At 37.7% G+C, this 15,880-nt stretch overlaps 2 protein-coding genes across 3 annotated transcripts; both read right to left on the bottom strand.

Moving 5' to 3' along the window:
* Positions 1–785: 785 nt before the first annotated feature.
* si:ch1073-13h15.3 (putative all-trans-retinol 13,14-reductase) lies at positions 786–10,730 on the bottom strand. Of its 2 annotated transcripts, XR_003221477.1 has the most exons (12): positions 10,461–10,730; positions 9,112–9,294; positions 8,567–8,808; positions 8,271–8,466; positions 7,161–7,358; positions 6,957–7,076; positions 6,723–6,861; positions 6,010–6,119; positions 5,351–5,517; positions 5,022–5,181; positions 2,339–3,879; positions 786–1,365 (listed from the first exon to the last, which is right to left on the bottom strand). XR_003221477.1 is itself a non-coding variant. In XM_003453383.4 (11 exons), exons 1-11 carry the CDS (start codon positions 10,615–10,617, stop codon positions 3,710–3,712), a joined length of 1,842 nt encoding a protein of 613 aa, XP_003453431.1. In that variant the 5' UTR covers positions 10,618–10,730; the 3' UTR covers positions 786–3,709. The 2 variants fall into 2 exon arrangements, 1 of the variants encoding a protein (XP_003453431.1); XM_003453383.4 differs by having other exon boundaries at positions 786–3,879.
* A 3,071-nt stretch (positions 10,731–13,801) lies between these two features.
* On the bottom strand, positions 13,802–15,109 carry gngt2b (guanine nucleotide binding protein (G protein), gamma transducing activity polypeptide 2b). Its single transcript, XM_003453382.4, has 3 exons — positions 14,955–15,109; positions 14,703–14,791; positions 13,802–14,546 (listed from the first exon to the last, which is right to left on the bottom strand). Exons 2-3 carry the CDS (start codon positions 14,784–14,786, stop codon positions 14,418–14,420), a joined length of 213 nt encoding a protein of 70 aa, XP_003453430.1. The 5' UTR covers positions 14,787–14,791; positions 14,955–15,109; the 3' UTR covers positions 13,802–14,417.
* Between the last annotated feature and the right edge of the window lie 771 nt (positions 15,110–15,880).

Below are 15,880 nucleotides of genomic sequence, written 5' to 3'. Positions count from 1 at the left end.
TCTCTCTTGCTCTCTCTCCCAGCCAAGCTCCAAACATGCAGCAGTCTTACATCAAATATATCAAACAGATGAAAAGGGAAAGTATAGGCCTGCCAAGACACATTCATTTCTGCTGGTAGTCTGGGAAGCAGAATTTTTGTGAGTTTAAAAAAAGAAGGTGTTGGGCTGAATTTAAATCCACAAAATGAAATTGTGCGTGAAGTATGCACTGCCTACCTGATATTATCATAACCTGTATATAAAAGGAAGACGTACCATCATGATGTCACATATTCGTTTTCACATATTCGTTTCTGGAGTCTAGATTTTAAAGCCTAAATGTTTGGTTTTTGGTCTGAGAAGTGTCCAAATTTGGTGAGATGCACTTGTGTCAAAGTGAGATATGGGGGTAAAATAGGGTATTTTAATGTGGCATTTATTGATTCACTTTTGGAGCTAGCTTCAAGTGGCCTTGAAGGAACTGCAGTTTTAGGCACTTTAACCAATGACTGTAGAAAACAGCTAGCATGCATGTCTAGTGCAGTCTGGTAGTTAGTTTCTTGATTTCAATGCAACCATAGGCAATGTTTTAGTACAAGTAAAAGGAAAACTGAGAGTGTGAAAGGATTTTGGTAATTAGCCAACATGGAAAGTTCATTGTTCAGCAGCTGTCCTGAGATTTACTGCTTTGGTTCAAAACCATTGTTGAACCACCTTAAACTGAGACTTTAAAAATGATTAAGCTCATATTATGTTTACATACTTCTCACAAATAAATGTAGATTTAAAACCTGAAAGACAGTCAAGGTTATGCAGTAAGTTTATTCTGAATAAGGCAAACCCTGAAATAATTCATGCAAACAATTAACATTCAAAACTTGTTTGAGCTCTAAGTGTAAAGACATAACAACTAGTTTCAGATTGTGGAAGGATTTTCATGCAGACGAAAGTGAGTTGGGGAAGCTGCCATTTTCCTTAGATTTTCCATTTAGCTCAACAGAGAGTTGGCCCCAAACATCAGCGTTTTATCGAAATCACAGAAGAAGTTTATGATCTTTGCAAAGCAGGAAAACAGCTGAAAGTTTTGTTTTTAAATACTAGAGGGTGAAAAAAAGGGTTTACATATTACAGCTAAGTTTAAAGAACATCAACTATGATGGGTTAGTAAAGTAGGAGTGACCCTAACTCAGCTGGCTCTTTTTTTTCACCTGCTCTTGCCTTTAAGCCCAGTCTGATCCTAAGTGCAAACTTCAGACTGGGTCTTCCTCTCCTCTGTGTCGCCTAAAACTTTCTTCTCAGAGTTCTCATATTGGTAGCAGCTGTGGTTGCTGGCTGAGTGCAAGCTGTGGGAGGCTGTGGCCGGCCAGCAGGGAGGAGCTCCAACATCTGGAAAAGAAGAAAATCTGGCTGAAGCACAGAAACGAGAGCCTGGTAACATGACTACTCGCTGAGCCAAGCCTGCTGCTTCAGTGTTTGCAAGTTTGCTGTCTGTTTTATGCAAATGCTTTTTCTTTTTTTCTTAAGGTGGTTGTGTCGCTGGACTGCCAGTCAATCACAGCGGCACTCATTTAACGGTGTAGATCTGCAGAGTAGTCAAAGCAGTGGAAAGAACGGACTGCTTTTGTTAAAATTTGACCCTCTGGGCCTCTCCTGATGCAAGAGCATGTCTAAACATGTGGGAGCCGTCTGTGAGAGGAAAAAGGAGAAAGGGGGTTGAGGTGGTGCTTGTGCTGGTCAAGAAAACCTAAAATTTCTCCTATGATCTGCCCACTTTAGGTCACATAATTTTCTTTTCAGAATGTGGTTGTATTTTTAGTGAAAACTGAGAGGAAATAACCCCTTTAGTTTTTGTTCTCTGTTATTTACTTTTTGGATTTACACAGGAACAAACTTTTACTTGTGATAAGTTGAAAGTAGGTTTAAATTATTAGAATTGCTGGAACTGTAAAACCTCCAAATAAAGTAATCTGTATTGGTATTAAAGAAGACAAGAACACCAACTTTAGTTTCAGGGTTGGGTTTGAGATTTAACCATGCGTAGGCAGCACTAACTGAGATTTTCATTGCAGGAGAACCTGGAGGTCCTGAGAGAAACCTGCACTAGCACAGGGAGAACATGCAGCTTGCAGGTGTAATGTTACAAAGGCTGCCAGTTTAGCATATTAGTAAGGAAAAAAAAGTATAGCATAGATTGATGGACATTTAATTACTTTTATAGGTCATGAGGTATAGTTTAGGTTTATGTAAATTAGGTCATGTTGGACAAAATAATCAAGGGGACATAAACATGTTTCAGTGCAGTGGTTTTTGTCATTCAAAACAACAATGTACACTCTTGGAAGAGTCTTTCTCTGGGCACCTTGAGCTGCATCCAGTAGTTCAGGCTGGTGCAAATTAATGGACGGGCCAACCATCCGACAGGCTGACTCCCATGAAGCCACGTCACTAGAAAAAAAAGGATGAGTTAACTTGAATCCTGAACTGAAAAAAGGGCAAAACTGAATTTAAGTTGGTCTGTGAGTCAGTCAGAACTCAGAGTAGGAAAGTAATAGTTATTTCGGGGGATGTTGTGCACTTTATCATGCCATGGTAATTACAAGTTTTGGTGTACTGAAGTTCCAGCCAGACACAGTCAGTATAATTAGCTCCTCATTCCTTGAATTTAATTTTGGCCCTTTTTATTCTAAAGCATTGTCTGAAAGATAGTAAAGCTTGCAGCTTTTTTACTGTAACTTTAGCTGCAGCAGGAGCCTATCCAGGGTTTGTAGAGCAGAGGGATTGGAGGCTAACAGGGAGGGAGAGAGGTGCTGACATACCACCGTCTGCCTGGACAGAGGGGACATTCTTCTCCTCGGATCCCCCCAGTCGTCCTCTACAAACCACAGCTTGTCAACCAATCTGCCCACCGTTTACTGAGGAAATGTTCACTTGCTGCAGGAAGTCTGAGGTTTCCCCTCATATGTTTGATTTCAGCAGTTAAACAAACAAAACGAGGGTTAGAAGTCAGGTCAGAACAACATAGGTGGCAACTAAACCCACAGGGGCCTTATAATCTCAGTTCACCTGTAAATTATCTTTAAATAAACAGCAAAAATAATACACTTTTTGACATGACACTATAAAAAAATTATTGTTGAAAGATTGATATGGTAATTTGTGAAAATCCTGCATCTTTGTTTTATGTGCACACAAAAAAGTACGAATATATACACATTTCTCATAAAACCATCCCCACCCCTAAGAAATATTAATTTAAATATTACAGCATTGCAGTTTTCTTAAAAATTGCTTTCAGTATTTGTTAACAGCACAACAGCCACAAGTGAAAACATCTGTAAGTACCTGATGGATTATTAAATGTATTGTTAAGATAATTTGTGATTAGCATCTATGAAAACCTTAAAGCCAAACAAGGTGAGAAATGGATGTGATGCAAAAACTCTGAATTTTTATGAGTCAACCAGCAGGCTACAGCCTTTATTTTAGTATCTGCCACAGTTATAATGATCATTTCAAACAAAAAAACAAAAATCTATTTAAATTTGAGTCTTCATTGCAAGTGGATTATTTCCCTTAATAAAAACAAGGCATCCTGTCCATCAAAAAAATTATGATTTGAGAATTTAAACAAGTGTTGTGTTCTCGTGAGCTTCCCACAATATTTCAGGGTCCTGTTGTACCCTATTTGTGTAGTTCCGTTTTTGTGCTGCAGGGGAAGAAGAGAGCAATTTCACTGGAGTTTCTTCTGCGCCAGCTTTGCCAGTTCTCTGGCTTTCCTTCTCTTCAGCTTCATCTTGAGGAGGAGCAAGTCAATGTAGATAATGCGATCCAACACAGCACAGGCACAGAGGAGTCCGCCATGCAGAGCACCAGCTATCCCACAGCTGAACACATCTTGGCCTGGAACACACAGCCACACATGCATACCTCTGTATGAGACACTACTTGGAGGATAGATTCAAAGTGGTGTGTTCTTTCTTCTGAAGCTTCTAAAATAATGTATCCATCTCTGCTTTGGGACTTTTTTATGATCATGTTTTTCATAGCACCAGTGTAGTCAACCAGCAAAAGGCGACTTATTTGCTGCTAACAGATACAGCGAAAGTAAACTGTCATGTTTAAAAGCATTATCTTAGTCAATTACTATCCTCCCACCTCCTCCCAAACCTTTCATTTAAACAGGAAAAGCCGCTGAGTGCATGAAAATACAATAAAGCAATAAAAGCCCATAAAGTTATCATATACATAATACCAAGAAGGCAAGGACATCAGCATGAAAAATGCCAGTTCCAAGAAAATGTATGCATTCACGCTGTACATTGTCCACCAAAAAGGGACTTATATTGATTAAAAGGGATTAGCCTATCTAATTTTACAAGCTTCTGCAGATAGCTGTAAACACTATACTCAAAAGCCAATTTCCCAGTGCCACAAATAAGATGATGGTTTTCAAGAACCAGATAATCTTGGGACCAAGTGCAGTTATTATGCTTTTTCAAAGAACAGCTCATCATTAAGCCTGAAAAAAGATAAACTTAAGAGCATTATATTCTCTATAAAAGTAGTATTTCCTTCAGCTTAAATCAAGTTTTATTATTCAGTTATCTAGGAAACAGCTTACATTCTGATATATCACAGCAACAGTTTAAGATTGGTTAAACTTTGCTGTACAGTAAATCTGTATGCATTGTTTTAGGGAATTTGAGAACCATGGGTCACTTTTGTGTATAAAGTTGCTCACAGCTCAGTGTCGCTGTTTCTACCTTTCATTTATGAAATTGATTATTTATTTATGAAACTGAGAAGTGAAATACATTAAAGTCTTGTCAATACTCATAAAGCTAACTACTAAACCAGAAACGCTTGGTTTGATTTCTAGCTGATTCATAATAATTTTATGATTGGGAATATATCTATGTACCCTTAGAAAAACGAACAATGAATACAATCCTCATATTGTTCCTTTAATCTATCCTAAAACCTAATTGATAGGATTTAAATTCTTGCAGATGAATTTTAGCAGAAAATCCATATTTTCATACCTGAAATGTAGAGGTTCTTAACTGGGGTGTTGCATCTGTTTTTGGCTACGGCCTGAGCATGGAAACGTTCCAGGTTATGCTCAGCGGAGTACATGGCTCCATGCTGAGCACCCAGGTAGTGCATGTTTGTCAGTGGCGTCGCCACATCCTGAAAAACCAACTGAAAAACACAACACATGCAGATTTAACAAAACCCTTTCCGCTTGATGTCAACAAACAAGCATTAATAGTTTGTATACATTACCAATAGCTTTTGATTTGTTTCTTTTTTGCTTAAAAGTATAATTTTTAATTAAATTTAACATATGCTGACAGCATATGGATCCTACCTTGTCTTTAATTTTAGGGAACACAGTGCAGGCCCAGTCAAAGAGGTTTTTAGCAAATCTCATTTTGTAGTTGTAGTATTCATCACCCCTTTTACGCACAGTAGTGTCTTTCCATTGCTCAAACCATTCATAGTTAACCATGATGAGTATTGTCATGCAGGATTTTCCTGTAGAAATGAACAGCAAGTCACCACTCTTAATTCATGTGGACTTTCAGTTCTGTGTGAGATTGTATAAAATATGCAAAAGGATATATTTTATTTTAAAGCTAAATACTGCTACAAAGGTGCTCAATGTTTAAAATTTTGAGGTCAACATATGTTCATGTAAGCCATGTAATCCAAAAGCTGAGATCTCAGACTGCCCTCAATGCCCAGTTTTTGACAGGTTTTTTCTTCTCCTGGCTTTGTATAGTATCAAACAGAGAGGATGTCCTTATATGGTCATCGAGCCAGCCAATCAGAAGAAGGATGGCTTAAAGAAAGGGGGAAGGGAGCTAAAACAGCTTGTTTCAGACAGTGTTACTTATTTTGAAATGTGAGTCATGCAAAGCTTGCAAAGAGTCTTGAGAGTATGGAGCATTTTAATCCTCATTCAAAATATCCAAATATCCTTTGGAAACTGTAGAAACAGTGAGTAATTGTTATTAATATGTGTACCAGGATGTCTTATCTTGGCTTCAGGGTCTTTAGAAGATGGTACTGTGATGAACATCATGGGGATGTTATCAGGTGCTTCCTCTCTGCTCAATGCAAAGAAGTCCTCCATCCTAAAATAAAAAATAAAAAAATACAAATCATAAGTCTCATAAAGAGCAACTCTATGTTTCAATTAAATTAAGGTTTATTTAGGTAGTACCAGTCATCAACAGTCACCTCACCTGGAGAAAGTCCTAACAATCAAGTGACTCCCTATGAGCAAGCACTAGGCAACAGTGGGAAGGAAAAACTCCCTTTTAACAGGAAGAAATCTCCAGCAAAACAAGGCTCAAGCATGGCCGGTTGGGTGGGTAAGGGAATAAGAAGAAAAGAGGGAAAATAGAGCACACGGAGAGTGGACAAAACACAGACGAAAGGAGATGAACATGACTGATCTTCTGCTCTATACAGCGAACAAGAAAGGACCTTTAACTTTAAAAAAACAGCATCATAAGCCATATACTGTGTTTATTTACATAAAATATTTAGCATAATCTAACAGCTATGGTGTTTTTTCTTTGTTCTGAAAAAAGATTGGATCTATAAAAATGTGTGAGACTTGAGCAGGCTTGTGTTGAAGAGATTTTCTTGTTTATTCTGATACGGCAGCACCCCCTTGTGGTTGGTTAATGCTGCCTTCCTCTTCTTTGCAATCAGTGCTCTGCAATACTCACGACTTGTCCATATCATTGTCTTTGAACAGCCAGAAATTAGTGGAAACGAGGCCCAGTTCCTCCTTTGTTCCATCAAAGCCAGAGAAGACTAACAATGACCCTCTGCCATGTTTCATCATGTTCAGTCGTTGCTGAATATCTATAATATAGAAACATTATTTAGACATTATTTATCACCTTGTATCGTCTTCACTTCACTTGCATTTGTCGCTCTGGCCAACTTTAGTTTCTCACCTGGTTTGGCTTGAATCTCAGGGGGTAGAAGTTTCTGGAAGGTGTTGAAGATTCCACAGTTTGAAACCACCACAGGTGCATGAATTTCCACTTCCTCTTGACCTTTCCTCACCTTTACACCTATCACAAACAAACACACACTATTGACTTGACAATATCTTAACCTTACACTGATTTTAAAAATGAGGTGGATTCTGCTCTCACCATAAGCAGCTCCCTCTTCATCAACCAGGATCTGGGAGACAGGAGCTCTCACCAGGCAGTTTCCTCCATATTTCTGAATGGTGCGAATGATGTGGAAAGGAATCTCACTGGCCCCGCCTTTAGGGTAGTACGCTCCTCGTTTGTAGTGATGAATCATGAGGGCATTTATCAGGACACTGGAGTCCTTTGGTGGCACACCTATGTACACAAAGAATAACTAAATCTGCCACAAGGGATGAAATTGGCCTTTTTTTACAGGGGCAACAGCAGGAAAGGCAGGAAATTACTGCAAAACAGAATGAGGCACAATATTTGTTATTTTTTCTTTATTTTCTTGTTTGATTAATTGCTGGAAGCCAAAACTATACCTGAATTTTTTAAAAGTTGATGAATTGCATACCTCTATTATACAATACATATTGCGCACAGTAACTTTTTATATTTGTCTCAGGGTTTGTTGTCTACATATGTTCATTGTGGGCCTCTGATAATATTACAGCCTCTACTTTCCTTACCTAGAAGTGTCACTGCAAATCAACACAATTTCGGAGTAACTATGTCCATCTCAAGGACTGATGTAAATCATATGCTATGACGCTTTTACCCATTAGAGCCTTGATGAGAGCTTTTATTTTTTTTAACTGCTCTCGACCATCAAAAAAGATCTTCTGTTAACTGGTGTCCCAACACCTGATTCCAGACACCTTATGATGGTTTTCTCTTTTAACTTGTCCCAGATATTTACCAAATATACAGTGTATGATTTCTAAAAACTAATGGGAAACCCAAGAGTTTAGATCAAGCTCCCACCCATCTTCGGGACACATTGGATCTACACTTCTGTGATGTGGCAAGACATTACTGTTGGTATTGATTTAACATAGCAAGGCTTGTGTATGTGTCTCTCTCTCTTTTTTTGTTTGTATTGTTTTGTTGTGTGTCTCATGATACGGAACAATTTTCAACTTAACTCAAAATCAAGCTTTTTTTCAGTTTGGAGTTAAGTTGAAATTTTGAGATACCTGACTCAAGATTTTGATATAACAACCTTAAATTTTGACTTCTAGATGACATGTTTTCTGTTTTGGTGATAACGTTTTGAGTACATACCATAGAAAAAGTAAGAAAAGATGGTATGGAGATCCTTGTTGCTGGTCAGGGTGTTCACAAAATCTGTTGCACATGTGCCAGAGAGGCAGAAAACTGGAGAGATGAGGTCTGCAATGCCTGACTTCAGCAGGAATAAAGACACCCACTGCGGGATAAGCTTGAGAGTTGCCAGATAGTGCGTCTTCTTAGCTGATATCTGTTGAAAAACCAGGGGAATTTGTAAGCATTTTATTTTTAAGGCTTCCGACAGTTGAGACTGAAATATGTGTGTAAAAGTGATCAAATAACAACAGCACCTTCATGATTTTAAAGAACTTGTCAATGGCTTCTGTGTCATCAGGAAACTGCTTCATCAGGTGAGCTTTCATCTCAGTTTTCCCAGAGTAGATCGTGTACTCTCGTTTTTCGTTGCCCAGGCCGATTTGAATGGTGTCAAAATGTTGATCGAGCTGGTGAAACTCCAGCTGGCCCTCTGAGATCTGGTCAAAGGCGATACGCAGCAGACTGTTCTCATGGAGCTGGCCAATGTAGTGAAGCCCTGAAGATGAAGGAACAGTTTTAGATAGAAAAGAATGATTTTTAGGACTGTAGGGTTACGATGGCTAAGTGACGTGCCTTTATTTGCTCTTTCTCTGAAAAAGCAGCTGTCACCCTAGACAGACCAAATTATCATCAGCTTATTGCTTTAGTTGTATCATTATTCTTTCTGTGTCAGTTATTTTTTATGTAATTCAAGCTGTTAGCATGAATCTCTAATGATTCTCCAAATTACTGTTGTGGAAAATGTAACAGTTCCTTAAAAAGAGTGATACTTATGTGTCCGTCATATAAGATTTCTCACCGACATCAAACTCGAAGCCTTTCTCTATGTAAGTGTGGCAGCAGCCTCCGGCCTGGTCATGTTGCTCCAGCACCAGCACTTTCTTTCCTGCTTTGGCCAGTGTGGCTCCAGCCGTCAGACCACCAATACCACTGCCGATGACAATGACATCCAGGTTCTTGGGCACTTTGTCAAGACTGAAACCTGCACAGAAACATACAGATGGTGGCGTTAACCTACTAAAGATTTTTGTTCCAGTTCACATCGTTATCATAAAAGTCCATTATAAATTTTATCTTGTCCAAGTGCTGAAACTGAGGCGTCAAAATGCATCTTTCACAACCTGTGTTACATAATACAGGCTGAAGGTTATTCTGCACACTTCTCTTGTGTGCATTGAACTGGTATCTGTGTTTTCCCATTAGCAATAACTGTAACCTAATTAAGATAAAACAGACATGGAAAAACAGTCGCTGTATTTAGTGATAGTTTTCTCATCTCTGAGATCATTTAGATAACAGTATCAGCACTTATAATGACTATAGCAAATTCATTTCAGATATCTATATTCATTATCTATTTATTTATTTAACGATAAACATCTCTTTTAAAAAAAATCGTTACCTCATCAGACTGGTGTCACGGAAAACGCTGTTCAATGCAAAGTAAAGGTTTTTAAAGTCATAGTGACTTTGCTTAACATGGAAACTGGAATTTTAGTGCACTAAAATACTGCGTGCTTTCATACAGTGCTTTATTCTATATCCTTCTAGCATCCATGTCCAATTCAGAATCACCAATTAAATTCACAGGCTTGTTTTTGGACTGTGAGAGGAAGCCCACTATAGCTAGAGCACAAACCAGGAATCTTCTTAATGCGAGGCAACAGTTTGCACCAGTGTTAACCGACGTGCTGCCCCCATGTGGCGATTTTACGTATTTAATTATATGGTTTATTAATAACAGAATGTGTTTTCATTTTTGTTTAACTTATTTTTAACAGTTAAGCTTTTGAATATTTTTTGCTTTTTATAATTTGGCTTAAATGTAACACTTTACATACAAAATAGATAGATATAATATAGAACTGCTCATGTGAAAAACTCTTTATTTGTTAAAAATTATTGTATAAAAAGAGGAATATAATATAATAATCACACCCTTAAGTTGAACTTTTTGAAGAAAGGTTTTAATTCGTTCTTCCTGTATGAATGACTCACTGACTTTTTTTAAGTTAGGCCATAATACCTTGAAGTGATATAATAAAAATAAAAAGTTGTTTATGGGCTAATTATCCAGGAATTCTGACTATCCAGGAACAGCTTTATTCTGATGCTGCATGCAGCTCTTTTCACCTGCAGTCATTTTACCTTGCTTGATGACTTTGTCGCGCTTCTTCTGATCAAACTCCCGTGGTGCAGGCGGTCTGACTGAGTCCAGCGAGAAGGGGCTCGGTTTCCCAAACAGGTACCAGTATATGCTACCTGCACATATGAGCAGGCAGACTAAGAAAATCAAGAGCCACATCTCAGAGACTGTCAAATCGCTGATTCTGGATCTCAATCTGCAGCAGGATTGTACACGGCAGCAACTCCAGGTGTGATCTAAACACTCGCCTCCCTGATGAGGCACCTTTTATCGTGCTGAATGCCAAAGGTCTGGGGAAAAAGGGCAAGAGATTGCTATGAAGTGATATATGTGTTATGACGAGCAGTAAAGATAAAGTGATGAAAGGCCCATTTTTCCTGTGATAACAGATTACAATAACGATGGTGTATAGTGCTTTTTTTGCTGAGCACTCATTTAGGGCACAGACAAAAACATCAAAGGAAAATTGGAACTGGTCTAATTTAGGAGTTGTTTTTTTATGTTAAAGATACTGAAACTGTGTAGGGGAATCTGAATGCCAGTTGTTTTAAAGAATAAATACTAAAGATATTAATTTCAAATTAATAACCCATTTTATTGCATAAACTGCATTCGGTCAATCTAGAGCGTTCACAGCAAATCTAGATAGAGATAGTTGTAATTGCTCGTATCTGATAAGACAATTTAGATAATATTGTATTGAAGTCTTCTTGGACTTCATGTCCAATTTTATGTTTTTACAACAGTGCATCTGAAGGAACTTGCTTCAGTAAACTTTAGCATTTTAAGAATCATTACTGGTGAATATAAGAGTCAGACTTCTTACAAGACTGAAGAAAATGAGTCTAATAACACTGAAAGTAGACCTGCTGCACCTATGTTATATTTCTCTTAAAAGAAGCTATATATGGATTACTAGCTGATCTAGTTTTCTTAACGTAATCCACTCATGAACTTTGCACTCAAGTTACACATTCGTTCAGTCGACTTTGAGCTACAGATTTAATCTGCAGCCACAGATAGGGTGAACCACAATGAAGCAACAAGTTGCTATTATGGTCGAAAGGAATTTGAAATTGTGGCAGACAGAAATGTAGCCTTGAACTTAAAGTGGATTTTTTAATATTAAATGCAGATGTAAATAACTGCTACATCTTGATGGTTTTGTGTAATGCTGGGGTTGGGTCCATTGCCTGTTGAGCTATCAAACTTCAGCCTGTAACACTTGTGAGATGTGTAATGGAGACTTGTGAGATTTTGCTCTGTCAAGCTTACCTTTTCTTTCAGATACACCTGTACATCAGTATATGGTGATCTTTTTTTATAACACAGTGTTCGAACAGCATCCTGTGACCACAGCAGATAACTTGTAATAAACATTCCAGGCTTACAACCCTTCTTGGTCAAAAAAGCACGAAGACTGCTTCCATATTCGAACTCTTTACAAAACTCATAAAGCCAAAGCCAGATTCCCATAACAGGTGGTGATTTAAAGGTAACATCCCATTTTGTTACTGCAACCAAAACACTCACAGGAAGCCCATATACATTAGAGTAATTCTGAATATCTGTAATCTGATAAGGCAATTAAGATAATACACTATGGACAAGTTGCATTATGACTTTATATGCATGTGTCATGTTTTATGCCTTTACAGTTCAGCAGGCTGAGTAAATCTTGTGGGTTTAAGACATTAAGAGTTGTTATAGCATTAGAAATACAGGTGAATCTAGTTAACAACTGAAATACCAATGAAAATATGTGCAGTGTTTTCTAATAATATTACTTCAGGGAAGCATAATGTAAAAAGTATTGCTGCTGTTTTTGTGCTACGGTGTGCTCAAAATCCTGATCGAAGCTTTTCAACCATTTCTTTGCAAATGATACGCTTACCGTTTTAAAACTACTCTTTTAAGAATTTTTGAAATGCAAAGAAGGATAGAAATTGTTCTATAGTTAGCTTACACAGATGGATCAGGTAAGGCCTTTTTAAGTAATGGCTTTATTGTCACCACCTCAAAAGCCTGTGGTATGTAGCCAGTTAATAAAAATAAATTAATCATATTTCAAATGAATCATCTTTCAGCAGTCCTATAGGAATGGAGACTTAAAGACACATTGATGGTTAAGAAGAAGAAATGATTGATGTTAACTCAGAAAGATCGATAGGACAGAGTGGGTCTAAGTAAACCGCAGCAGCTATTAGAGTTGCTGTACTTAAGAAGCTTGCACTCCAGCCCACAAGCCCTCAAGCCCGGCTGCTGGTCTCTTCTGACTGCAGACTCTGGTGAAGACTCTACTGAGGGTCACCGGGCAGTTGATTCATACACACCTCACCTCTTAAAATCTTTTTTTCTTCTTTCTAGACAGCATATACAAGATGAATGTAGCTGATTTGCTGAGATTTTAGCTTTTTGAAACCGAACATTGCAAGTGAAAGGCAGATGTTACTGTAAAACTGTGACGCTTAAACAATCATGAGTATACGCTGATTTATTGTCCATCTGGACATTAATGGTGACAAAAATTTACAAATAAATATCATATTGTCTTTAGTAAGTACAGATTCAGACCATAAACTCAGTCTAGGACTGTATAACCAGACTTGACTAGACTTAAAAAAAATAAGTCTACCTGTATTAAAGTGCCAGATTTACCCCCTACTGGCCATTAGAAAGGAAAAACGTTTATGGCACTTTTGCATAGGTTTCACATTTTAGACTGAGAAGCTATTCCCATATTTTATACACAATCTATGTGTTTATCAGTTTTATTTGAATTTGGTTCCACTCGTGCTGACCTGTTGATTTCTCTGTTTGTAGACTTAAAATACTAAACAGTTTTATCAGTTGAGACCCAGCCAAGCAGGGAGTGACTGATTGGTAAGATAATAGGCAGAAAAACTCCAGTTACCCCACACCCTGTACTTGATGTTCAGCAATGTTTAGGCTTTTCAAAATGCTTTCACTCCCCCATTTTACATTACACTAAAATTACAACAAAAACTTTATTAGACTCACAATTGGTGCAATTTAAAAGTGATTCTTCTTTTGATCTTTTTATCTTACTTATTCTTTATAATAACACTTATATAAACAAGTCATCATGCAATAATTTGTTTACTATTTACTGGTAAATTATGTGATAATTATATATATTTATAGGTTATGTTTCAAAAATCCCTTTTTGCTCCTTTTTTGTATTTGTTTTAGTGTCTGTCTCTATACTCTGATTTGTGATCTGTACCCAGCAGCCCCATCATCTATCTTTTGTGTTATTATAATAGTTTTACAATATTGAAAAAATTAAACCTCTTCAAAAAAGCTATAAGACCAGCAGATGTTTTCCAAATGTTGAGTTCTTTAATTGTATTTCCTGATGCCAGCACTGAAAGCGTCACTAATTGGATTGAGAGCTCAAAATGGAAGTCAGGATAAAGTGTGGAATAAGCTTAAAGACTTTGATACAGGAAGCGGCTCCGTGTCAACAGACCCGTGTGACTGACTCTACCACAGCAAAGAAATCCGATTAGTAGTACTGGCTCTCTTGTGACTTTGACCCCCTTCTGCACAGTAACATGGGTGAGATGTTGACTTACAGTCAGGGATGTTGGACACAAATCAGTGAGTAGTTATCACTATTTAATATTAACCAGTGTGATAAAATGAGATTAAAGTACAGTAGGAGCTCAAAAAAAATCACGTGTTATGTCTTATAAATAACAAGAACAGCTACGTCAGGTTGAAGCTTTGCACAGCTATTTGGATTTAATTATAAATTGACAAAGAAATATTTTCATATCCACAGGTGCATACAGAAATCCAATGATGGAATTATCCATTACAGATTTCAGTTTTCTTTCTACTGTACATTTTATCCACAAAGGCTACAGGAATATCACAGCAATGCAACCAACTCTCATAAAAAACTGTGAGACTTTTCCTTGGATTTCTATGTGCTATGTTATTATGCAGCCGCCCTTGTCTCCCTTGTAAGGGTTCTTGTCATCGGGAACACCCTTAATCAGCGGATCATTCGGGGCCAGTCCCTCCACAAAAGCAATTGTGTCTGCACAGTTTGCATTCACCTGTTAATTATCGGAAAGATGAAAACAAAGAAGATCAGGGAAGTCGCACAAGTCATTTAAAATCAATCTCAATTAAATGTTTTCTGCTTTGCTTTAATACAAAAGCCTTTGGTGGATAAAGTTAAAGCTAATTCTGCTAAAAGAAGAGGCACTTACTGGTGTCCTAGGTGTGCTAACTTCCTTCTTCAACTGTTCTAGCTCCATTTTCAAGATTTCCTTATCTGACATATCCCGAGCCATCCTGGCTGTGAGAAGAAATTACAGTTCAAAATATGTTAAATGCCACAACAGATTGAAAAAGTGTACTTTACTAACTATCCTAATCTCTTTAGATTTTTTTAATAGTCAAAGTTTGGTTTGAATCCTCAGTTTTAAAAAAAGATTTTAAAAAAACCAGTCTGTCGTTACCTGTTGAATGGCGGGGTCCCCAACAATCAGAGAAATATGCTGGCTCCTAAGAGCTCATCAACTGTGTGCCTCACTGCAGTCCGATCGTTTCTGCTCACTGATTGATCTGTGCTGCCCCACTGCTCTTCATCCCAGCTGATCCCCGGTGCTGGCTTTCAGATGAGGTCGGCACAGGATTGGGCCTGATGTCACCAATCCCTCGTGATGAGATTAAACAATCAGGAGCTGTGACCCCTAAACAGGAAGGAGGAAGGCAAGGGAACACAGATCCTTTCAATTTGTTGACACCATGCTGGAGAAAGTGAGACATGGAAATAGAAATGATAGATGTGGGAACAGCAGATCTGCAGAGGATATGCTCTGAGAAACATGTGATCTGTCCCCCAAAGAGGTTTTACCCAAAACTATTGTTTGTTTAAATTGCTATTTGTGGTTTCAGGTAGTTGGGAATAACAACACAGTGCACAGAGTTGTGTCACATAAAGTACCACAGACTCATTACAGATATACTCTAGGTTGGCCTTGCAAAATAGAGTGTCGTGGAATCTGTGTAGTTATTACAGAATCATTATTCATTACATATTCATGACAGACTCATTAGACTCATTGTTTCTTATTGGTTTATCCGTTATCTGTGCTTATCTGCATGACTCATATAGAGAAATGCAGAGAGAAGAGAAATGTATAGAAAAAAGTAAGATTTTTTTTTCACTTTTAACTGAGTAAAGAAGTTGAATCAATACCTCATATCTGTACTGCTTCAGTAAAGAGTAAGTGGGGATTTTTGCCATATTTCTGTTATCGTTAGTGTTAATTCAGTTAAAGTAGTGACAATATTTTTACTTTGGAAATAAGTTACTTTGGTACAGAAGTGAAAATAAATACAAAGGTGGGTGAGATTGATGATCATCATAAAACAATAAGGG

Source organism: Oreochromis niloticus, linkage group LG8 (assembly GCF_001858045.2).
Source record: "Oreochromis niloticus isolate F11D_XX linkage group LG8, O_niloticus_UMD_NMBU, whole genome shotgun sequence".
NCBI classification, from domain to species: domain Eukaryota; kingdom Metazoa; phylum Chordata; class Actinopteri; order Cichliformes; family Cichlidae; genus Oreochromis; species Oreochromis niloticus.
The sequence above is the reverse complement of the archived record's forward strand: the minus strand, read 5'-3'. Positions and strand labels throughout refer to the sequence as shown.